The sequence below is a fragment of the Oreochromis aureus genome, linkage group 7, assembly GCF_013358895.1.
Source record: "Oreochromis aureus strain Israel breed Guangdong linkage group 7, ZZ_aureus, whole genome shotgun sequence".
Lineage (NCBI taxonomy): Eukaryota > Metazoa > Chordata > Actinopteri > Cichliformes > Cichlidae > Oreochromis > Oreochromis aureus.
This window is the reverse complement of record NC_052948.1, coordinates 14,095,914-14,118,908: the sequence shown is the minus strand read 5'-3', so window position 1 is coordinate 14,118,908 and position 22,995 is coordinate 14,095,914. Positions and strand designations below refer to the sequence as shown.

The following is a 22,995-nucleotide window of genomic DNA, read 5'->3' as shown; positions in this document are numbered from 1 at the left end:
AATGAGAAATGGCTGAATTAATCTTACTGGATCAGCTACTGATAACCACTGCAGCTCCTGTTCCGATCATTTATCTTCTTCCCCATTACATCTACTGACTGCAAAAATATAGAACCTGCACCATGAGAATGGCTGTTTATAATAACATAATAAACAATTTTGACAAGTTTATATAAAAATGTATTTCTAAGTATTTAGCATACAGGCACCCTTGTGACAACACTCTGACTCCCAGACAAACATGGCCCAAATACCCCAGGTTTAACGCATTGATGTCTGATGAATAGACAAATATACCTAAAAACAAAAACACAACAAATGCACGCATCTATCCATCCATCCATCCATTTTCTTCCGCTTATCCGGGGCCGGGTCGCGGGGGCAGCAGCTCAAGTAGAGAAGCCCAGACCTCCCTCTCCCCAGCCACCTCCTCCAGCTTGTCCGGGGGAACACCAAGGCGTTCCCAGGCCAGCCGAGAGATATAATCTCTCCAGCGTGTCCTGGGTCTGCCCCGGGGCCTCCTCCCGGTGGGACATGCCCGGAAAACCTCACCCAGGAGGCGCACAGGAGGCATCCTTGTCAGATGGCCAAACCACCTCAACTGGCTCCTTTCAATGTGGAGGAGCAGCGGCTCTACTCTGAGCCCCTTCGTAATGGCCGAACTTCTCACCCTATCTCTAAGGGAGAGGCCAGCCACCCTTCAGAGGAAGCCCATTTCCGCCACTTGTATTATTTTTTCATTTTGACATACTATATTAACACAATTGATCTAAATTCAGACAAAAAACATAAAATCAGAGTAGAAAAAAGTTATAGTTTTTTTACTGTAACAAACACAAACATGTTTAGCGAATCACTGTCATAACTTGAAATGCAAATATAATTTGTAAATTTGTAAAGCTTCTACACACTAGGAGACTCTCCAACTACTACAATAATAGGACGACACCCCCTAGCGGTGCTATACCATAATAAGGGTCGTTACAACAAGCAAACATACATCATCACTCTGGTGTTGAGAAACGCTACAGCTCCCTGCATCTGTTTGTTCAGTACAAAAAGACATACACCATAGTCACTTAACCGGTGCAAGTCGGCAATTCGGCACATTTGTCCCGTGGTCTGGCAAATGGTCGTAACAGTCAATGGCAGAATCGATTGATTGATTGATTGATATACCTTTATTAGTCCCACAAGGGGAAATTTCAAAGAGAAGCAAACCTGATGTCACTAGCTGTCATAGCTGGCTGGTGGTGATTTTTCATTTTTATGGGCCGATGTTTTTTTGTTTGGTTGGTTTTTTTGTAACGGTATAAACAATGAAAAGTGGTGGATTGGCCAGATGCTGGCTGATGTGTAAAAATAACTCAGTTGCTTGGTGGTGGCTATGGCGGAGCTTCCACAGAGGGAAAGGGGAGGCAGGAGGAGGAGAGACCTGAGGCGGCCGCCGGTCCGAGTGTCAGGTGAACTGAACTTCAGGTAAGAAGTTATGACCTGCAGTCTATCTGGGTCAGATATAAACCAAGTTTAGGTGTAGTTTATTTTCGTTGTGCTAACTTTTTACAGTCAGTTACAAAACTCGTACTGCGTGCTAGCTAGCATGACGGAGTTTCTATACAGCTGGGTGGGTGCTATGATGTTACTGATAGTGAACTTTATTTTATTCATAAGGTTAGTTAGTAGAGTTGACAACCGTCCCCTAAAAAACGGAATGTCCCGTATTCAGAGAAAATATTATGCGTTTCGTATTGAGCTGAGAAGGAACACAGTTTGTCCCGTACTTCAGCTACAATGAAAAAAAGACACAAAGCTGGAGTTATTCTGCGTCTTTAGGCCGCACAGCTGTTTCTAATTCTCTCTTATCCCTCCCTCTCCTGTTGCTACTTCAATCATGAAACTGATCAATGATCAGCTGATCGGCTTTTCTCTCTTGTTTGTTTATCGCCCACTTTGCGCCAGAAAAAGGAAACCAGCAGATGTCGCGCTAAACAACAGCAGCATGTTTAAGCTTGATCAGCTGTTGTTAGAATTTTTTTAATATTAATTTCTAGTATCAGCTGATGTTTGCTGGAGCCACAGCTGTAAAAGCTGCTGGTCATCGGTTTGGATATGTGGTGAGAGGGAAACATGAAGATGAAACCAGGAGATGTCCTTATCATCAGAGCTGAACAGGTGATGGAGAAACAGGTTTACCTTTTAGGTGACATGAATGATTTGAAGGGAAGTTATGAACTGTTTCTGAGAGACAAATAACATCAGGATCCTTTTTTACATAGCTGACAGCTGGTAACTGTGCAGGGGCAGGTCTAGCAAAGTTTTGCCAGGGGGCCAGGTAGGACATTAACAGGGAAAGGGGGGCACAAAGAAATACTTTTCTTTCTTATTCTCATTTAAAATGTCTCACTTTTAATAATTAATTATCTGATTCTGACAACCAAAGTTTTTATCTGATGTAAAATGTATAGAAATCATACATATATACCAACAAGACAGTGTACATCACGGTCACAACAGCGTTTGTTTTCATTCAAAGGCTTTATGGCTTTTCCTATAATACCTGGTGGGCTGGTCTCTAGTCAAAATGCCCGGGCCGATTTTTTGTCCCAGTCCAGCCCTGCTAGCTGTAGATGCTATTTGTTTTTGCATTTTAATTTCAATCGTCTTTCTCTTGACTTCAAATCAAATTGGTTCTGAACTTATATCAGATTATTTTAACATATGTTTCACATAAGCCTTTAATTTTCCTCTATGGAAGTGGAAAAAATGAGAATAAACCTAATGTCTCTATTTTCAACCTTTTAGCAACATAAGAAAATATCAGTGCCAAATTTATTTGGCTCTAACTGGACTATGACATTTTTAATTAAGAAATAACTAATAATTGGGGTATAATAGTGTTTATTAGGCTCTTACCATCTCAGTCATGCAAACAACAGTTGAAAACCCAGCCAGTCACGGCAGATGGCTGCTCCTTCTTGAGCCTGGTTCTGCTAGAGGTTTCTTCCCAAAGGGGTGTTTTTCCTCCCCACAGTTGCCAAGTGCTTGCTCATAAGGGATCATCAGATTGCTGACCTTGTCCCTAACACCTTACAGTATTAGAGACAGGCAGCTGTTGTTTGCATTTGAAGCCATATAAATAAACTTGAATTCTCCTAACTGGAGTGCAGACTCCACACAGAAAAGCCTCAGGCTTTTAAACCGGAAACGTTTACGGTGATGCCACAGAACAATGCACCTGCAGCCCACACATAATAGATAACCTTTTTCCACTATTCAGGAATTGACAGCACTAATAAGAGTGTCTGGGTGCTTACCAGCAGTGCTTAGTTTCCTAACAATATGTATTGTCACAGAAATGTCATTAACCTTTACACTAGATGCCAGCTATTTCATGTCGTTTGTTGGTTTCTTCTACATATGGAAGTATCCTTGGGTAAGATACTGAAGCTTTACTTTTCCAACCTCTGCTGCACAGTTAGATGAATAAAAGATTTTATTTTAAAATCTAAAAATGGTTTTTATTTTTACCTGTCCTTGCCTGTCGTAGTGTGTGCTAGAAATACTTGAAAATGGAAACTATAAAATATTCAGAGAGAGAACAACCTGCCTCGCTTCTTGTTTTCTCCATCTCCCTTTGATAAAGGATTAAAGTTATTTTGTTTTTTCGTTGTTTTTGTTGTTATTTAGTTATTTTAATTTTGTTGGGCGGTGGAAGAAAAAAAACTTAGGTCCTTTAATTAAGAAGTACTAGCAAACACAGGAAACATACAAACATCTGCAGCCATGGAGTTGCACTACTTTTTAAAGTTGATCTGTATGTGAGGATGAGAAGAACAGACACAGAAACCACATCCTCAAGAATGAACAATAAACTGACCTCATCATAGGGATTAATAAAGTTCTATACTATTCTAATCTAACTCTATTCGACATCAGAGGGCTGCATGTAAAGGAAAGATGTGTCCAGAAGAGAAGTTAAGCCAGCACCACTGAGTCAGATCAAAAATGATCAGAAGCAAATGATTCCACCCTGTTCCTGAATCTTATAGCCTGTTTCTACACTGACTGATATGCTGCTCAGTGTCCATCGCTCCCTCCTTCCCATTTATCAGTTTTAATTCAGATAATTCCCTCTGAGGGTAAACACAAGCTCCAGCAGCTCTAAGCTGAGGAAACAAAGTACATTAACTTAGTTATAAAGTAATAATGTTACGTTATATTGAGCAGGCAGCTTCCCACATTAAACTGTGACTATCACCAGGTAACCTGGGAGTCTTTCCTAAGTCACTAGCAGGTGCGAATCAGTTGACGAGTGAACAGGATGTGTGCAGGTATTGAGACTGAAAAATGTTAACCCTGCTTCACTCCTCAAATATTATTAACACATTTTACATATTTGCATCCAGAAATTGGTTTACATACAACCAAGTGTTTGTGTCAAGCACTTTGTTTATTTATTGAATACATAAATAGTCCCTCGATAATGAACCTTTAGTGCAACCATCCGGCCAAGCTTTTAATTTAGAAGAGATGGTGACGTTGTGGAGAGACAGTGGTGTTTTTTTTTTACAGGAGACAGGAAATCACCTGACTGCGGTTTGCCCAGTGTTATGTATTGCAATACATGTTACATCTTCTATGCTGACAGATATTTTTTTCTTGACATAGAATCTGTGAAAAAAATTACAGTTCATGATCAAAAGGACATCTGATCTGTGATTACAGACAGCAGGTAAACCATTCACAGTTAAAGAAGAAATAGTTGTGACTTAATGTTCTTTTCACAGGCACGTGTTTGACACTATGTTGTCTTAATTACCGTGATTTTTGTTGCCTGATGTTCTAATGTTCTAAGCAGGAATAAAAGAGAGTTCATAATTTAACCATGGTATAACTTTCAGACTGTTTGCCACATGAAGACTGGAGCAGATGAGAGAAACACATCCTGAAGCAGAAAATGAAAAGTATAGCAGAGCACATCCGTCAGCAGCATGCCATCAACGACACAGAGCAGCCTGGTGTAACAGCTTTTTGAATCCAGCATCTCAAACAGCTTGAAAGGAAACTACACCAGTGTACTTTGACGTTTCACCAACATTTGCCAGACGATGCTCCTGCATTTCATGGTTACGTCATCAGAGACAGCCCCGCCTACTTCAGGACGTCCCCATGTCATGTATTGATCATGATGATTATGAAGATGACAGCGAGAGCTACTAAGACAGCAATGACTCTGTTGCTGCTTCGTGATTATTAATGAATATCATGGGTGTATTTGTGCGTTTTGTCATTTATTCTTCCGCCATCATTTGTTGCTAACAAAGTTCACCAAATTCAAACAGTTTACATTTTGTATGTGTTTTCATCTTTACAAGTCACACTAACTGCAATTAAGGAACCAAACTTTTTCTAAATTGTTTACTCAGTAACTTTATAAAACCTTTAAGTAGTCCAGTTAAAGGTTGAAGTTATTACCTGATTTGTTCTGTTATCTCTTTCTGTTGCCCTCAGTTTATTTGCTGCCTTTGTCAGTTTTCTCTCCTTTCTTTTGATTGTAATTCAGTGATCACTTGAAGTTTACTTTTTAAATTCTCATTTAATAGCTGTTGTAAATTCTATTACTAACAGATTCTAATTATCTTCCTGATTCCACTCCTCAGACAGTTGTTTCCTCCTGAATTCCATGTGTAAAGCATTGGTTTATCAGTCAATGCAGCCTGTTAAACATAATGTAACCTCTGTTTTACCTCTGACTACTCGACTTGTACTTTTACTACCTGGGGACAGATTTTCAGTTTGCTTGATTTTTTTTTGTCTTCACACAATCCGGGGGAAAAGTAGGGGAAAACCTTCTCAGTAAATTTGTCTTTGAATGTGTGGATCTTTGTAGAATCTGCAGCATTGATGAAAATGACTTTTCCCCTCTCATAGTCCAACTCTACTGTAATCCTGTTGGGCTTCTCCTTCATTGGGAGCTTGGAGCGAGGTGTGGTCTGTGCCCACAGTGAGTCTCCATTGCTCAAGCCAATTACCCAGAAACCCTCAGCAGGGCTGAGGAAGATGGTATTCTTTCTTTGGATGGAGTCTAGGGCCACTCCGATGTACCAGTCTTTGCCTTGGCCCACATCTACGGTCCAGCTGTGCTTTCCAGATGTAAAACCAGTGGCTCCCAGCACAGAAACACGGTTGATGAGACGTTCAGTATTGTTAGGTAGGAGCTTCTTGCTGCTGTATTGCACACAGGACAGTTCTTCAGAGAGCTCTAGGTTGAACTGGGCAGTGTTTGGATCCAAAACAACAGGAACTGGAAACCATAAAATTCAGTTAGTTGAAAATATGATAGAATTTAGAGTAAACTTGAATTTTTTCTTTAACCCACCACATCTGACAATGTCTTCCATCTTCTTCCAAATTTGAAAACTAAGCGATCCCAGATGCTTTGCAGAGTTTATCAGGATATCTCTGATGACCTCTGGCTCTCCAATGCTGCATTGGAGCCTGAAACATGTTAAAATTGTTACAGCATTCTCTCATGGAAAGGATCAATGCTGATTTTAGCAGATAGTGGGTTATGCTTACCTTTTCTTTGTCTTCTTGTAGTCCTTAAGTTGAAGAGAGAAAGTGAATGAGAGTACATTAAGGACATGCTGCATTACAAAATCACATATGGAGTAGAGCTGTGTTATTGGAAATTATTGACTGAAAGGTAACAAACGTACAATAATTCAAAACTACACATACTGTATATGTACAAACGACAAACTGCGCTATGATGACAGGTGTCATCAACCTCCTAACCCTAAATTTAAGATATACACAGTGAAAACTGCGACAGATACATGGACAGGAAACTCAGACACAATATATGAAACACATATGAACTAGAAATAGAGAGGAACAATTCTGAACAGTTCTCCACTCAGCAGACTTTGAACTTGTCTCTAAAACTTTATGCTATGTTTGATACTAATGATCATAATAATGAGATGACAGCTGGCTGAAATTTAACTCTGTAGCACCACCATGAGGCCAAACTTCAGTGTGTCCAATACTGTTTATGATCGAATAGCTTTCTAAACTATAACATTCACATCAGTTTGATATATACAGTTTTGTATCAATTGGCAACATGCAAAAACTAGTACAATAAACCACCTAATTTGCTCAGATTATACTGTGGATTAATATAGTGGCCAGCCATCCATTCATCCATTTTCCATCCACCAGGCAAGAGATGATATCTCTCCAGCATTTTGACAGGGTGGGAAAGTAAATTGACAACTTTACTCTTATGCCAAACTTCCAACCCCACTCCCCCCTCACTCATAAACAAGATTCCAAGATGCTTAAATTCCTATCTTTGAAGCAGTAATTCTTCCATACCCTTCAGAGTGAGAGTCATGGCCTGTGGCCTGTGACTTATCCAAGTCCTCCAAAAACTTCTAAACTACTTAGGCAAACTCCCACCGACCCTTCAATATGTTCAAGAGGACAAAAAGTAATTAGTGCTAAATTACCTTGATGGAAACTCCCTTGTTTCCCCTGAATCTGAGGATCAACTGAATGACCTTCCCAGGGAGGCTGAGAAGTCTGATTTCTTTGAAGCTGAAAAACACTTTTGTGTTCCAACTTGATTGGCCTTCTTGAAATTCAATGAAAACCCCAGTCTGCCAATCCAGAGGCACTGTACCCAACTTCCTTGCAATGCTACAAAGACGTGTCAGCCACGGCAGCCTCATAATATTTTAAGTTTTAATGTGTTGTAGTTGTTTTAATTAAATAATTTTTACTTGACTGTTTTTATGACAAATAATCTAGAAGTTAATAGAAATGAAAGCAGTCTGTATAATGACAGTAAATGTACCTGTAGAAGCTGTATATCCTGTGCTTTGAGGGCTTTTTCAATATCACTGATCGTGGAGGAGAGAGTGTTGATCTGGTCACTGATGTTTTCCAGCTTCTTACACATGATTTGAATCTTGGTTTCCTCCTCCAGTTTGAGCACCTTCAGCCTGGTGTTTTCCTCCTCCCGAAGAAACTGGTGGAACTTTTTAAACTCCTCCTTGATTGCAGTCTCATTTTCATATGCTTGTGTCTGCAAGTTAAGGAATGTGGGGTTTTTTTTAATGCCAGTAAAGAGAAAGAATGGTTGTCACGCAGAGGGATTTTTCAATATAAGCTGGAGGCAAAATAAAATTGCATGCTTGCTTGGAGTCGTTGTCAAAATGCTAGAGGCAGTGGAAATTCTTTTTACCTTGATATAGGTTTTAGTTTCCTCCCATTTCTGCTTTGTATTCTTCAGTGTTTTGAGTTTATTTTGTAAAGACTCAAGGCTGGCTGATATTTCTGCCTGAAATTCAAGAAGAAATTAAACATTCAGAGCTCGAACAAACAGCTGATTAGTCTTGTTAATCAGTTCAGGCCTCCTAAGACACTTTCTATTAAAATTTAACAAATAGACAATATAACTGAGTTTCTTCTACTGTGTTGTGGTGTATTTCTATTTTCACAAACCTTTTTCTGTTCGGCTGCTTCTTCTACTGGGCTGCATTCGTGGACTTTATGCTCTTTTGAAATTTTGCAGATAAGACAGATGAGCTCTCCGTCGTTGTGACAAAAAATCTTCAACTTCTCGTTGTGTTGACAACATTTGTTTTGACTGCTGGTCATTATAAGCACTTTGTGTTCCTTTGCAACATTGTGCAGTGCCAGATTAATAGGAGGTCTCCCGGTGTCAGACACGATGCCACAGACAGGACACTCTCGCAATCCTTTCCATTCCCAGTAGTTAAACAGGCAAACTCTGCAGATGTTGTGGCCACATTTTAAAAGAACCGGAAGGCAATAAATGTCCGTGCATTGAGGGCAAGTTATGTCTTCTTCGGGAACCGTGGTTTTCGCAGCCATCAGGTTGAAGCGTTTCTATCGAGTGAGTGTAGAAGAAAAATGCCTTGAAACTTTCAAGGCATTGTGACTGTAGGCGGTTTCAGTAAAAGATGGCCAACTGGTATTTCTGGTTAATCGTGCAAGTCATCCAGAAGTAGCATCATTCCCTGAAGCCGTGGTAGTGGGTCAGAAAAATTATTTTGTTACCAAATTACCAAACAAAAATACAAAAATACAGTCACTTTCAGAGTGTTTTTATTTACCATCATGTTAAACACAAGAAGGTGGTTTGACTAAATGCATAAACATACTAACAATGCATCATAGTCAAACTCTTACAGTCAGCTTCTCAGACATGGATTAAGCCTCATCCGAGACAGAAAGAAAATTTTTGTGAAGGTCTCCATGATCCAGGCTCAATCCATGTCTGGACAGCTGAGACATTATCGAATAAATCATGTTTATATCAACATGACGTCTAGAAAAACATAACAAATCTACATGTATTTAAATGTTGTGGTATTACTGCATTTATCTGCAAAGGCAAAAACAGAGGTAGTTTAAATTGTTAAAAGATGAGCGGCGGCTGTACTGTCAGTAAAGTTGTTTTTTTATACTGCAGACAAGACAACAAGAATAACCGGCAGATAATATATGTGCATTACAGCGAGTGAGCTACAGGTAAACAGTGAATCAGCATTATTTTGAATGCAGAGAGCTCAAATAAGATTCAGCCATTTAGAAGCAAGGTCAAGTGGTGCTCTTATAATCAGAGATAGAAGTGCTTGTTCAGAAACACATGTGTAAATGTGTTGCTCTCACTTTTGTCTATCTCCAATGTGCACTTAAAGTATTTCAAAAGGCTCCTGTCATTTGTCAAAGCCAAAATCAGATCTTTGTCTCCTTATCACTATGCCGTTTAATTTATCAGTGTGTCCCTTTAATGGCCACGGGAGTACTTTAAAGCTATCTACAAGCACAATCTCAACAGGAAATTTAGTGAAAGGAGTTTTTGTTTTTGAGACAAAACGACTTTACGTGAGAAACCTCAGGCTATGACGGCTCTTTCCATATCGTTCCTTAGAAATGATTTATAGGGGATACGAATAATAAAAGCCACTAAATAAGAAAGAAATAAAGAAATAAATACTTATGCAGTCACATGGATGCATATTTTGAAGTATCTAAACTTTTTTTTCAGCATCGTAAAAAAAAAAAAAACATGCAACCCCTCACTGACATGATATCTCAGTTAAAGTGGCTTCACTAAAATACCTTTCCAAGAAAATATTCTAAATATACAGAGATTTCACCATTTCATCCATTTCACAAATACAATACATTAAAATACACTGAATGTATTTGCCCCAAATAACTGTGTGTAAGTGTGTGATTGGTCAAAGATCCTTTCCCCGTAGGGTTTTCTTCTCAAAACGTTTTGAATTAATGAATGTGAAACATTCCCAGCAATGAAAGGAAAAAGGAAACTGGCTGGCTCCTGGATCTCTGTGAATAAGGACAGAAGAAAACAGCTGCATGTACCTGTTTTGTAAAGACATACTAGTTTTTGAATGGTTAAGAGATTTTAGTTCGTTTCAGGACTTACAAAACACGTCAAATAAATCAAACTTTTAAAAGAAATTGACATGAGAATAGTATGTACACGGATTCAGTAATAAATATGGCTCAACTGTTGAGTAAAGAACAAAGTGTTGTGCTGTAAAAAGTCAGCATTGAATCTTTGAATCTGAACAAAAAGTCACGACACTAAGTCTGGGGAGATATCATTTCTTTTCACTTTGTACTAAGCAATTCCAGTGTATAAAATAACAATTGTACTATGCTGTAAATGTTCTTTTGACGGTCCGTCTCCTGTTTAAATGCTGCAACAAACGGCCAGTCATCAGAGACCATGTAGGCTCTTCAGCTTATCTCGAATTGCAACACTTCCATCGGTTATACCTCCTCTTTCAGCTTCAGACTGTTGTCTAAGAAAGATGGATGCCTTGATCGTGTCTTCTGAGCCACACGCTTCGACACTCTGGATTCAGTTCAGCATCCTCTGCTCAGAGCAATGAAACACTCCTCAGCACATCCTAAGGCTGCCTGCGTCTCTCAGATCAGTCAGGAGCCTGTGAGGCACCATGCCGTGTCTGCAGATCCAACGCTCAAACGCAGCCTCGCAATCACACAAATCCCGGCTTCATGGAGGACTTAAAGCATTTAGGACAACCTTTTGTCCCATTTGTCTGTAGACACCTGAAAGACAAAGAAACATGGGAAATACACTCTTTAAACTACATCTAGATTTGGTTATGTAATGTATTAGTTATGTAATGTAACTAATACCAGGCGAGATTTGAACAGACACCCACTTGAGATGGAAAATATGGGAACAGGGTAAGGCCTGCAGCTTTTGGTCCCTGTCCCCAATGGACTCTCCACACATGCCGCAGTAGAGCTCCAGCTCCTCGACACACTGGAGGAACTTCACCACCTGCTCTCTGACCTCGTTCAGCTGCCCCCTGCTCCGGTAAATCCCTTCACTCAAGCAGTGAACCTTCAGTGTGCACAGCTTGTATAAGAGAAAGAGTCACAATGTCATTGCTTTACAGTTTAAAAGCATGAGAAACTAGTGCTTAAAATCTTCAGGTGTCTTGTTTTGTTTAACCAACAGTCATCTTTACAACCACGACTGAAAGAAAACAAATCTAGAATAAGAAATGGCTAAACTATCCCTGCAGCTCTTTTCCTGTTCAGTTACCTTGTTTCCCATTCCATCCGCCAATTCCTGTGCTCGCTGCAAAGAATCAAGAGCCTGGAACATGAACAGGAACACTTTATAAATACCAGATGAGCATTTATTTTGAGTACAAATAAAACATTGTGTCCCTTTACTGTCAGAATTGTGCAGAAACTGTAGGGCACCTTGTCAAATTCTTTCTGCAGAAGCCAGCACTTTGCGACTCCCAGATGGACGTGTGCTTGCCCAAGACGGTTTCCAATCTCAGTCATAATACCCAGCGCAGACTCATAACGAGGGAATGCTTTCTGAACATATGAAGAGAAAAAAAACAAAAAGGTAATTGCACAGACTAGTTGTAGATGACCAGTTTTGAAATTTTACATGAATGTGAATGCAATATTGGCACTTTACATCAACATCATGTCTGCAGCGATGAATGTCTGCAAAGTTTAGCAAGCACAGAGCCTGAAGAGGCCGGTCACCATGCTGCAGGGCAATCTTCATGGACTCCTGTTGAAGCAAAAGACAGATTGTTTATTTGTACACAGTAAAGAGCAGACATTAGAAGAGCCCTACCTCCATCATGTAACACCAACACCCTGGACTAAATCGAAACTCTAAGCTGCATCCTCTTAACTGCAGTTAAACAGATTTATTTAGTATCGCAGTGTGCATTTAAAGAGAGACGTGATGGGATAAATATGAGCTGTTGTCCGTGGTATCCTGAATATGTCCAGATGTATAAACTGTTGGGTTAAATGTAATAAATCTGAAATGCATCCTGCTGTCTTGTTACTATACTTCTACACTCAGAGGCAATGACATCGAGTTATCTTTCACCCCCCGGTACATAATTAGAACAGAGCAAAGACTAAAGCCACCCTCTTCATTAACACTTTAAACCGCGCCTCTCTGAGCATATTTTTGTCAGGGTCTAAGGCCTCGTACAAAAGAACAACTGCCACTTGCACCTGTCGGCAGCGCAGCATCTACTGTCTCTGCAGCTCCAACTTCAGAGCAGCCAAAGGCATGGGGGTTGGGTCAGCAAGATGGCGAGGAAGGCTCTGAGTTATGTAAGTTTGTCTCCGAGGACAGTAATGATGTGTTATAAAACAATACCTCACAGCACTCCATGGCATCTGGCAGGCGCTCCAGTTTCCTGTAGGCTACAGACATGTGGTACTGGCTCATGGCTCGATACTTGAGGCTCCAGCCTTTGCCGTAGTCATTGACAAGCTCGGCCGCTTTGCAGGGGAAGAACAGGGCTTTCTCAAAGTCCTGTTGGCACATGTGAATGACCACTTAGGTGACACCAGAAAAGGGCGCCACATCTTTTTAGATACTACTAACATTTGCATTTTGGTTTTTAATCTTCTTAACAAGAGCACTCAGACAGTATTTAGTCTGTGTGCTCCCCGCGTTGCGATGCAGGATGTTATATTTTTTTGTGTCATAAAATAACATGACACATGAGTGCATTCTTCAAGCAGAACTTCATCACTATCCCATTGAAACCAATCCTCTCTGGGAAGCCAGAGGATTACATATACAAATCTCAGATGTCAAGGGTACTACAAAAAAAAACCCACACACACCAGCCGGCCAACTCACTCAGCTCTTGTTTTACAATGCCCAGCACTACACAGGCTAAGCATTGATGATGTTGGCTCAGATGTTCTGCAGTGTTGTCATACTCTGTGAGTACGCTGGCAAAATCATTGATTGTGGAATCACACGTGCAGTCCAGTGAATGTTTTACTCAAATAACGCAGCGGAGACATTTGGAACAGCCAAAGTATGTAAGATTTTTACATTTATTTATTGGTAAGCGCTCATTTTTAGGGAAATTGAGCAAAACGTAATGATGGGAAAACAAGAATCGCTTGTCAGAAAAACAGCTTTTTGAGTACCTTAAGCTGGACGTAGATATTTCCCAGACTGCAGCAGACTCTGCACTCCAGCATCTTGTCGTCGTTGTTGTGTGCGTAGCGCAGGGCCTTCTCGTAGCTCTCCAGGGCCTTCTGGAAGACACTGAGACCCAGGAAGGCATTGCCCATGCTAAGACATACCTGGCCATTGAGTTGCAGGCTGACAGTGGTACCCTGCATGTTTAAGCAGGTCTTACAGTATGAGACTGTTTTCTGGAAGTCGCACAGCTTCTCGTTGCTGCGTGCCAAGTTCAGGTAGCCCTCAGTCAGGTAGTCTGGGTCCTCCATTTCTCTGGCTGTGTCAATTTGTTCAAGGGCATACTGCAGATAGAGTAAGAGGATAAATGATGCAGGGAACATGCATAGTGTTCAACTTCACCCAGATACAAAGACTTTTAAGTCCCCTACTTTTTTACAGTCCTCACTAAAGCTGAGTTAGTTAGAGCGGGCGCTGCTTCAGGAAGGAGGATTATGTCAACAAGACACCCCACACTCATACTTAGGTTGCAGGGCACTTATTTACTCCGCATCATGTGGAAGCCACAAATTAACCCATGCTTCTCAAGATTGCTGTGGTTGGAAGAAGGTAACCTTTGACCTCTTCTCATGAAATAATCACTGACACATTGTGGAAATGTTACAATGCTACAACTGTGTAAACGGTGGCACTTCACAGCTGACATGATGACATTTAAAATGATGAGATATTCAGTGACATTTAGTAACTGGAACAGGAACTGCACACACACGCCTACTGCTGGTTGCATAACAGAAAAATGTAATCGCACGGTATGCAAAATGTGAAGAATGTCTTAACATTAGTAATACAAATAAAGCGTGGCTGTTTAGTCTTAGAATATGAGTCATACAAGTATGAGCTACAGTTATTCAGGTAGATTTTTTTACTCCTTTACAGAAATGCTAGATACACTATACTATTATACGTGGCTCGCTGTGGTTTTGATAGCCTACCTTTAGCATGTCTTTGTACTTTCCCATTTCTGAGTGAGCTGTGATCAGGCACCCCAGCACTCGAAACTTTCCTCCGGGATCTGAGGTCTTTTCCAGCACTTTTGTCCACACATGCAGAGCTTTGTCTGTCTGATTGGACTGATACAACTTTAGACCCTTCTCTATCTGCTGCTTGGTTTGGTCCTGGCCCATCTCTGGTGCAAGGTGCCTCATAAAAATATTCATTCGTTTAGGCCATGCAATTTCAGTGAGGCAGCAAGAAAATAGATCCTTGCCATGAACAGTACAACTCCAAAGAAGATCCCCCGAAGATGATCCCTCTGAGAGGTTTGTGCCAGAAGGCCCACAAGATCCTGCTCTATCAGCTCCGGCTGTGCTGAGATGGAAAGGAAACTGGATCCACCAAAATGAGAAGGCGACACACCAAGACCATTATTACCAAACGCTTTACGGAGAGCTGAAGGGCCAAGCAAATATCCTCCCCATTTAACCGAGCCACGTTTCCCCTTCACCATTAAGCGTTTGCAAAATTCTCTCTCAGATTTCCTTTCGAAACACGTCAAAGAAAAATGTTTCCCAAGCAGTGTGATAGCAGTGGTATCCCAGAATATCTAGTCCCTCCACACCCCAGCGAAAGGAATTCTCAGCACCCCGGTGTCCAGCCCCCCCCCCACCTTCCTCCTACTGCTGGCGCTACAGCAGATGGCCCTGTCACTCTAGACCATGTGTCCCTTCAGGAATTATGTTCTGCCCTCAGCAAACTGTCCCAAGGTCACTACAGCTCCTAGCAATCTACCTTTACACTAAACGTTACTCAAGGACCAACTACACGAGTGACATCACAAACTTCTGTAGACTTAAAAGCACTCATCCGCAAAAACATCCGACCAGACCCTCACATGGGCGGCAGTGAACTGTGACACCGTTTCGCAAGCAGCTTATATCCAGACATTCAAACTGCGCCCGTCTTACGGTGCTCTTAGCTTCAATTCCTATTGCGAGTCCTTATGGAGACTCATATGTGGCCCCAGAAACCCCCACCCCTCATCTCATCGTCAGCAACTGATGCTTAGAATAGTTCACAAAGTCTGACATGTTACTGGGCTTGGGTTTCAGCTGCATAGCCTCCTGCAAAACATCAATGGGATCAAAGTTTTGGCGTCTATGTGGTTGCTTTCTCTCCTTCGATGCCCCTTTTCTCCCACAAGGACATAAACAGATACTTAAGTACGCGTTGTTTTTTTTTTTCTTCAGGACAAGTTTTCCGGACCTATACAGGCACAATTTGTAAGTGCATCACTGTATCTAAACACAGGATCAATGGTAGCATTGTTAATTCATTAAAGGCTATAAATATCAAAACAACCACTCAAAGCTTGTAGCTACAGCAATATATTTAACATTTCAGATAACGGTTAACTTGAACATGTATGGTGTACATCAAAAAATACAATCTTGAGACAAGAAAATTTGAAAAGTTAAAAAACACCCTTTGTTATCATGTCTATGCACACACCAACTTAAAGTGCCCGTACTATACTTCCATGTTTCCATTAACCTTCAGTCTGACATTTGTAGCCCAGGCTTTTGTTCTGTGACTTATCTATGTCACTATGTAACACACAAGCATAATACTTGCCGGATGGTTATTTAGAAAAAAAAAAAAAAAAAAAAAAAAAAAAAAAAAAAAAAGGTGCCTGAATTACATCCACAATCCACCATAATTTCATGGGAATCACAAAAAACCTTCCTGGTACAATACTACAACAATGGTTATCATAATGCAAGTATCCTCTGCAATACTTCACATCTGTTGAACTGTAGAAAAAATAATCCTAAAAAGGCATTAAAAAGTATGAGTTATGTATTTCAGCACTGTGGTGTCAATAATAATAATACATGTATTATATTCTTCTTATTTTTATTATTACTGGCACATTGTGCTTCAAGCCTTCATTCCAGATTTTGTGGTGATTCAAACAAAATTCAGTCAAAAAACAAGAAACAAATGGACACAAAAATGAAAATAATTAAGATTTATAATCTTTTTTATAAACCTATAGATATTAAAATCATTACGGTAATGCCAATTCATTATATTTAGCTCCCTGTGAGTTTCTTACCTATGATATATACTGTGTTATTAATATTTTGTCCCACCTTGTCATTTTCAAACTAAACAGCTGTTGTTTTGTTTTGCTTCTTTTTAAAATAGCAAATTCCCAATCAATATTTTCTCTTCACAGGTAAAATCTTTCTAACAGCAACACTGTGTGACGGAATGTGATGACCATTCACATACGTTGGAGCTATCGTTTAATATTTATATTTACAGATAATATAGTCATTCAGAAAAAGTCAGAAGCTGCAATATATTTTGAATATAGCTTAAGCTTTCCATAACCAGCGTGGGTTATGTACATTAGGCAACTTTGCTCATTCTAACAAACCAATCAGAGCTCTCCGGAGTGGGCTTTAAACAGACAGGGCAATAGTTATTGGAATGAAAAGACCATGTACTCAGTCAGAAAAAAACAATGTGTTTCTCAACATTAAAGTATGTAAACTTATTCTAGTAGACTCTGGAAACAAGTATAACATGAGCACTTTAAAAACATCTTATGATATCTGACCTACAATATCATGACAGACTTACTCACGATATAGTGAAAGATGCCTTGTGTTCATTAATATTTTTACACTGAAGCTGTTCATGCGTGTCAATAAATGAGGGGTGCACAGAAAACAAGAGATTAGTTCATCACTGTTCACAGCATCACCACAAATTGGATTCTCGGCTTAGGAGCCGACAATGAGACACGTTGTAGTACAAGTGACACACCGCTGAACTGTTGTTGCTGAGCTGGTGGTGAAGTCTGAATGGAGTAAGTGACACAGCTGAGTAAATACAACTTGTGGACAAGTTTCCTCACAGGACGTCTCCATGAGTGAAGTCTTGGTCAGTCAACCAACAGTCTTCCCTGATTCTCTGTGGCTGGTGTGTTGACCACAGTCTGAACGTACCGATGAGAGGTTAGGCCAAAACAAACTGCCAGTTTGTGAGGACGATCTTAATACCTCTGATTACAGAGACGACAGACGTGGCCGGGTTAAACTTTAAAGTATTTGCGTCTCCTTTTTTACATTTGTCTCTGAAGACATAAATACAGCCATTACAACTGGCCACCTTCCACAGTGAAGGGACACAGCTCCAGGCTTCGGGGAAGCGCAGGCGTGTGAAGCTCTCGAGCAGTGGGTTGTAACACACCAGTGAGTCACCTTCTCCTACGATGAAGATCACGTCCATGTGGACTGCTGCATGCATGCAGCCGGCGAACGGCAGCATGTAAGGTTTGATCTGGCACTTTTGGGAGGAGGTGTCGAAGCACTGAATGAGGCGAGAAGGCTTTGTGAAAAAATCCATGTCGTTCTCCTCCCCTCCCAGCAGGTAGATGGTGCCTCCCAGGTTGACGCCAGCAGCCCCCGACACCGCGGTGTCCAGCTGGTTGGTCTCTGTCCACATGTTGTCCCTCACTGTGTAGTAGATGACGGCATTAGAGAGCGTGTCCTGCAGCGTTTTACCTCCCAGTGAGTAGATGGCATCCTCAGTGGAGACGGACACCATAGTGTGGTGGAGGCGGTCCCTGGGAAGTGGTGCGCAACGCTCCCAGTCCCTTGTGTGCATGTTGCACTTCCACATGCGCCGCGGTATAGAACCCCCCACCACATATAGGTCCCCTCCATGTTTGCAGGCTGCGGTGATCTGATGACATAAACTGTTCTGGCCGCTCACACTGATCGCATCATCCTCATCGCAGTGCAGCGACACGGCCAGAGAGTGAGTTCTCGTCTCCTCCTTGCCAATCAGGTAAATATGGACGTTCTCACCAATTTCCTGAAGACGAAGAAAAGGAAACATCAGCAATGTAAATCTTTTTTAAAAATATTTCACAGCTCCATATGAGAGAAAATTACCTTAAGATTTTCTTGAAGGATGCAAGAAAACTCCTCTCTCTCAACTTTATTGTGATTTATCCATGACTCGATGGCCACTGTTGGATTCTGAGAACTTGGAACGCCATCTGAATACAAACGCAAGGCATGTTTGAAACTAGATCAGACGATGTGTTTTTTTCCTGTTAAAGGATCATAAAAATGTTTTCTCTGTTAAAATTGTAAAAATTTAAAAAGGCCATTTTCTGAAGACTATCTAGATTTAGGGATGGGGTTTTTTCAGATTAGTTCAGGCACAGTGTTCATTACTCAGACAACCTACTTTCAGGATTTAAATAAATATTAATGCATTAACTGTTGAACTCAAAGCCAATAATAATACCCTTGTTTAAAATAATAATTAGCCCTTGTCAGCAGCAGATGTCCACATTTTTATTTGATTTATTCATTTATTTTTTAATCATACATGCATTCGTTTTTTTGCAATGCAACATTAAAATCCTAAATTTATTTTAAAAAATGTGTAAAAATAATTGCTAGTCTGGTGACAGAGAAGCAAAGTGTTATACCTTTGATGATGTCTAGTAGTAGACAGAGAGGCAGGTTTAGAAACTCTTCAGTCTGGTGCAGCTGGGCCAGGTGGATTTTGGCACAGTGCTTCGCTGCAGTATACAGCTCCTGATCACTGTGTCTGTCTGCAAGCCACATCACCTAGACGAAAAAGGAATTACTTATATTGCAGCACCATTGCCAAGAAGCAAGGACTATGAGAACAGGTGTTACAAAAACAATAATCCACCTGCAAGCAGTTCTTGACCTCCACTGTTCGGGAGAGGAAGCGCGAGCATTCTTCAAACAGAGCAGTCAGCTGGTACATGTCCGCCATCTCATAGGTGTCCTGCAACTCCTCCACCCTCAGTTTAATGGTACCATGGTAGATGTAGTCAATCAGCAGCTGGAAGACGGTAGCGCTGACATCCTTAAGCTCGATAATGCGGTTGTGTGACTCTTTGAGATTGGAGGTGAACATGGAGCGGAAAAAGCTGCTCTGCGCCGAGAGCACCAGGCGGTGCAGGTGAAACTCTTTGCTGTCAACGGTGATGGTGACATCAGCAAATAGGCCGTCCTCCAGGCAGAGATCCATAATACTCTTTACCACTCGGCTCGAGTGGGAGCGGTCCGTGAATGTGTACCCCAGGAAGTAGTTTTCCTCGCCCACAGATTCCCCAACACTGAGGCCACCCTCCTCACTGGACTCCATCTTTTCTGCTCGCCTGTGAAAAAGTAACGAACACTGATCAACATGTTTATACTCAGATGTCGGTATATTTTCAGAATATCTAGTTAATAATAATATGCCAATTTTCCAATAAAACCTGTCTCCAATGAGATGATATGGTTCAAATTTCAGTGAATAGGCAATGAGTCACTTTTGTAGTATAAACTAAACATAGAGGATAAAGAAAACTCTTGAACTCTTTAAAATTAATGACTATTTGAATTATTATAACAACATAAATGTAAACCATTCTAACACAGCTATGTAACCCTGAATAACTGTCCTATACATCCTTAAAACTTAAAGTCTTTCAGAGCGTTTACACATAACCTTGCCATTTATTTTAAGTTGCTGCCACATGCTTTGTAAATTTTATTTATTTGTTGACCTATTAAGCGTCATTCATAAATGTTTCTATAATGTCGCCAACATCAGGAATTTAGCGAGTTAATTCACAAATAAACAACTCAGGGAGTGCAGATAACATGCTTGCTGCTCAAAACCTCTATCATGACGCCATAAATGCAACGATAAAACCCTGCAGGTACATTATGTGTGAATTCATTGACATAGCAGGATGCTAGTTTACATTTACTGAATGGCATTTACTACGTTACCGTAATCATGTTAGCTGCGCTGCGTTCACGGATAGGATTAGCTAGCATTAGCACTAAAGCAGCTAGCAGACTACAATCCTCTGGAGCACAAATTCAACCGTAAAATTATGTCGACTGTGTTATTACTAGGGCTGTGAATGAGGCAAAAAATAAAAACGCAAGGCTTTAAATGTGAGTAACAAACAAATACGGTTACCTTTATCTTCACTACCCTATCATTCAGAAGGAGCTAAACTGTTCACCGGAAGTAAATAAACTTTTTCAGCACGCAAATATGACACATTCGCCGGCACCAATGGGTGCTACTGCATCCCTGTGGTTAAGCTGTGTTACTGCGGTTTCTTCAACTTGCAATCAAGTGTGTGGCACAGCCCCCTCCTGGGACCTAAGGATACTACACGTGGGGCGCGACAAGTCGCTTAACTTACAAAAACTTAAAACCCAAAAAATACAAAAAAAAAATCATTCTAATTAAGTGTTTACGTCAAAACGAATCCCTAAAAGCCACATGGGTTGTACACCTGTTTAACTATCTAATCTGCCAATCACATGCAGCAACTCATGTCATGCACTCTAGCATGTAGACGTGATCTAGTGTAGACATGGGAGAGTACTCTCTCTCTCTCTCTCTCTCTCTCTCTCACTGCTATGACACATGGCATGATACGTGCACGTGTGCTGTCTTGGTATGGGTGGCATGCTTCTTGAATAATATCTTGGGAGTTTGCCAGTTTCATCTTGCCTTTTATGTTCTTCTTCTTCCTCCTTCCTTTAGGGGTCATCACAGCAGATCATCTGCCTCCATCTCAGCCCATCTCTAGCATCCTGTCATACCAACCCTCTGCATGCCCTCACTGTATCCATGAGTCTTCTCTGTGGTCTTTATCTTTTCCTCCTGCCATATTCAACAACCTTTGTGCAATATATAGACTATCCCTCATCTGCATGCATTCAAACCATCTCAGCCTTGCTGACCACCGGTATTGAAACTCAACTACCTTAACTGCCTTTTCTCTTTGCAGCTTCATTGTAACAGGAGTCTCCCTCTCATTAACATACGTGTATTCTGTGTTGCTTATGCTAACAGCAACATTCAATCATGCCTAATTTTTTTTTTTAAATGGCGAGGGTTTCAGCTTGTAGCTGAATACGTGTTCCATTGAGCGGCACTTATTAACAAGAGAGGGTGAGCTCTGACAACTTGAATGAACATCATCCACGCAGTGAATTCTTGCATAAAAGACTGTGAATCAGTCCAGGAATTCTGCTTACATGTGCAGAGCTGGCTGACTCACTGACAGGGAGTGCTGGTAGAGATAACAAGTTCACAGAACAAATAATGAATTAGTACAAAAACACTTCAGTTTATGAAGGAAAAAATATGGACTCACCATTTTTCTTTCCCTGAATTATTTATGTTGAGAGGTTGCCTCACCTTTAATTCACTTTACCTAATTTCATGTATTTATATTTTTTCTTGTTTTACATGAATATACTGTGCATTCATGTGCTTCCTATGTTTGATGTTCATGCTGGAAATCTGCACAATAAAAGAACAACAGAATTAGTTGCCTCTCTGAGCTCTGCTCGCTGAAAGCTTTCCATCCGTTTCTGTCTGCTCTACATTACTGCCAACTGGCTTTCGGTCTCTTTTTCCAAGGTGGAAAAATGCACGGTATTCAGTCTAAGCTGCGCCTGCCTGAAGTCACAAAAGAGTACTAGGAAGAGTAGAGGTGAGGAGATGAGGTGAGGAGTGTATTATCTGCCGATAGCAATCAGAAGAAGAATGACTGCGAGCTCCCAACTGAAAATCTTCCTCCAGGTCATTTTGTGGCTTTGCTTTGAGCAGGTGTTGCAGGGTGAGTAACAGAAGGTCTGCTGGTATGGCTGCGAAGAAAAGAGAGAAATTTGAATGTTGTCACTGAACGCTGCATGCAGTTGTGCAGTATGTATCAAACTGGATGAACGGGTGTTTATTTGAACTCTGACAGTTTTGATTACAGTGCAGCTAAACTTCACTGTTTTCCTGTTTAGATGTGGCTGAAGGCTTAAGTCCAACCTCTCAGAACACCGACCCATTAGTTTCAAATGCAAACCTGATGTATGAGGTACTTTTCTTTGCTTTATTTAAGGCTACACTTAGGCAACCGAAATATTACAAGTAACTGATGAACATTTGTCCCCCTGCCTCATGCAGCTTTTGCTGGGTGGGGTGGAGCTCGATCGGGACAACAACATCGTCCTGCTCGATGAGGAGATGGCGTCGATGAGGCAGGGGCGAGCTTTTCTGTCTCTGATCAATGACAATGTTCCCAGAAGTCTGAGCTCCATGGAGCAGATGGCAGATGCACTCGAGGGCCAGAGGAGCAGACCGATGACGGAGCAGGAGTTTGAAAATGTCGTGCTGAGCATGGTGTACGCTGCGCATCAGGCCTGGCATGAGGAGAGGAAAGAGAGACAAGAAGCATGGGGTGGAGTTCTCCTCAAGCTGGCAAACATCACGGTACTCGAACTGCGAGGGAATCATCTCTTCAGATATTCTTAAAATAAAGTTGCATGCAATTAACCACTTGCCTTAAATGTTTCTGGGTTTTGTATTAATAAGAAATATGT

At 40.9% G+C, this 22,995-nt stretch overlaps 4 protein-coding genes across 6 annotated transcripts; 1 reads left to right on the top strand and 3 right to left on the bottom strand.

The window, feature by feature from the left end:
• Positions 1-4,413: 4,413 nt before the first annotated feature.
• Positions 4,414-8,916, bottom strand: LOC116326272 (zinc-binding protein A33-like). The gene is made up of 6 exons (XM_039614450.1): positions 8,515-8,916; positions 8,255-8,350; positions 7,865-8,095; positions 6,580-6,602; positions 6,380-6,498; positions 4,414-6,304 (listed from the first exon to the last, which is right to left on the bottom strand). Exons 1-6 carry the CDS (start codon positions 8,905-8,907, stop codon positions 5,754-5,756), a joined length of 1,413 nt encoding a protein of 470 aa, XP_039470384.1. The 5' UTR covers positions 8,908-8,916; the 3' UTR covers positions 4,414-5,753.
• Positions 8,917-9,143: 227 nt separating this feature from the next.
• Positions 9,144-15,139, bottom strand: rapsn (receptor-associated protein of the synapse, 43kD). 2 transcript variants are annotated; one of them, XM_031747300.2, is made up of 8 exons: positions 14,533-15,139; positions 13,543-13,881; positions 12,752-12,910; positions 12,044-12,142; positions 11,815-11,937; positions 11,651-11,704; positions 11,262-11,461; positions 9,144-11,145 (listed from the first exon to the last, which is right to left on the bottom strand). In XM_031747300.2, exons 1-8 carry the CDS (start codon positions 14,755-14,757, stop codon positions 11,073-11,075), a joined length of 1,272 nt encoding a protein of 423 aa, XP_031603160.2. In that variant the 5' UTR covers positions 14,758-15,139; the 3' UTR covers positions 9,144-11,072. The 2 variants fall into 2 exon arrangements, with proteins under 2 accessions (XP_031603160.2, XP_039470524.1); XM_039614590.1 differs by having other exon boundaries at positions 13,702-13,881.
• A 762-nt stretch (positions 15,140-15,901) lies between these two features.
• On the bottom strand, positions 15,902-20,639 carry kbtbd4 (kelch repeat and BTB (POZ) domain containing 4). 2 transcript variants are annotated; one of them, XM_031747447.2, is made up of 5 exons: positions 20,579-20,639; positions 19,286-19,760; positions 19,056-19,197; positions 18,508-18,614; positions 15,902-18,427 (listed from the first exon to the last, which is right to left on the bottom strand). In XM_031747447.2, exons 2-5 carry the CDS (start codon positions 19,745-19,747, stop codon positions 17,567-17,569), a joined length of 1,572 nt encoding a protein of 523 aa, XP_031603307.1. In that variant the 5' UTR covers positions 19,748-19,760; positions 20,579-20,639; the 3' UTR covers positions 15,902-17,566. The 2 variants fall into 2 exon arrangements, with proteins under 2 accessions (XP_031603307.1, XP_039471861.1); XM_039615927.1 differs by lacking the exon at positions 20,579-20,639 and adding an exon at positions 20,383-20,497.
• A 1,461-nt stretch (positions 20,640-22,100) lies between these two features.
• On the top strand, positions 22,101-22,962 carry LOC120441140 (protein FAM180B). Its single transcript, XM_039615001.1, has 3 exons — positions 22,101-22,241; positions 22,417-22,490; positions 22,580-22,962. The coding sequence occupies exons 1-3, from the start codon at positions 22,169-22,171 to the stop codon at positions 22,925-22,927; spliced, it is 495 nt and encodes a 164-aa protein (XP_039470935.1). The 5' UTR covers positions 22,101-22,168; the 3' UTR covers positions 22,928-22,962.
• The last annotated feature ends 33 nt before the right edge of the window (positions 22,963-22,995 follow it).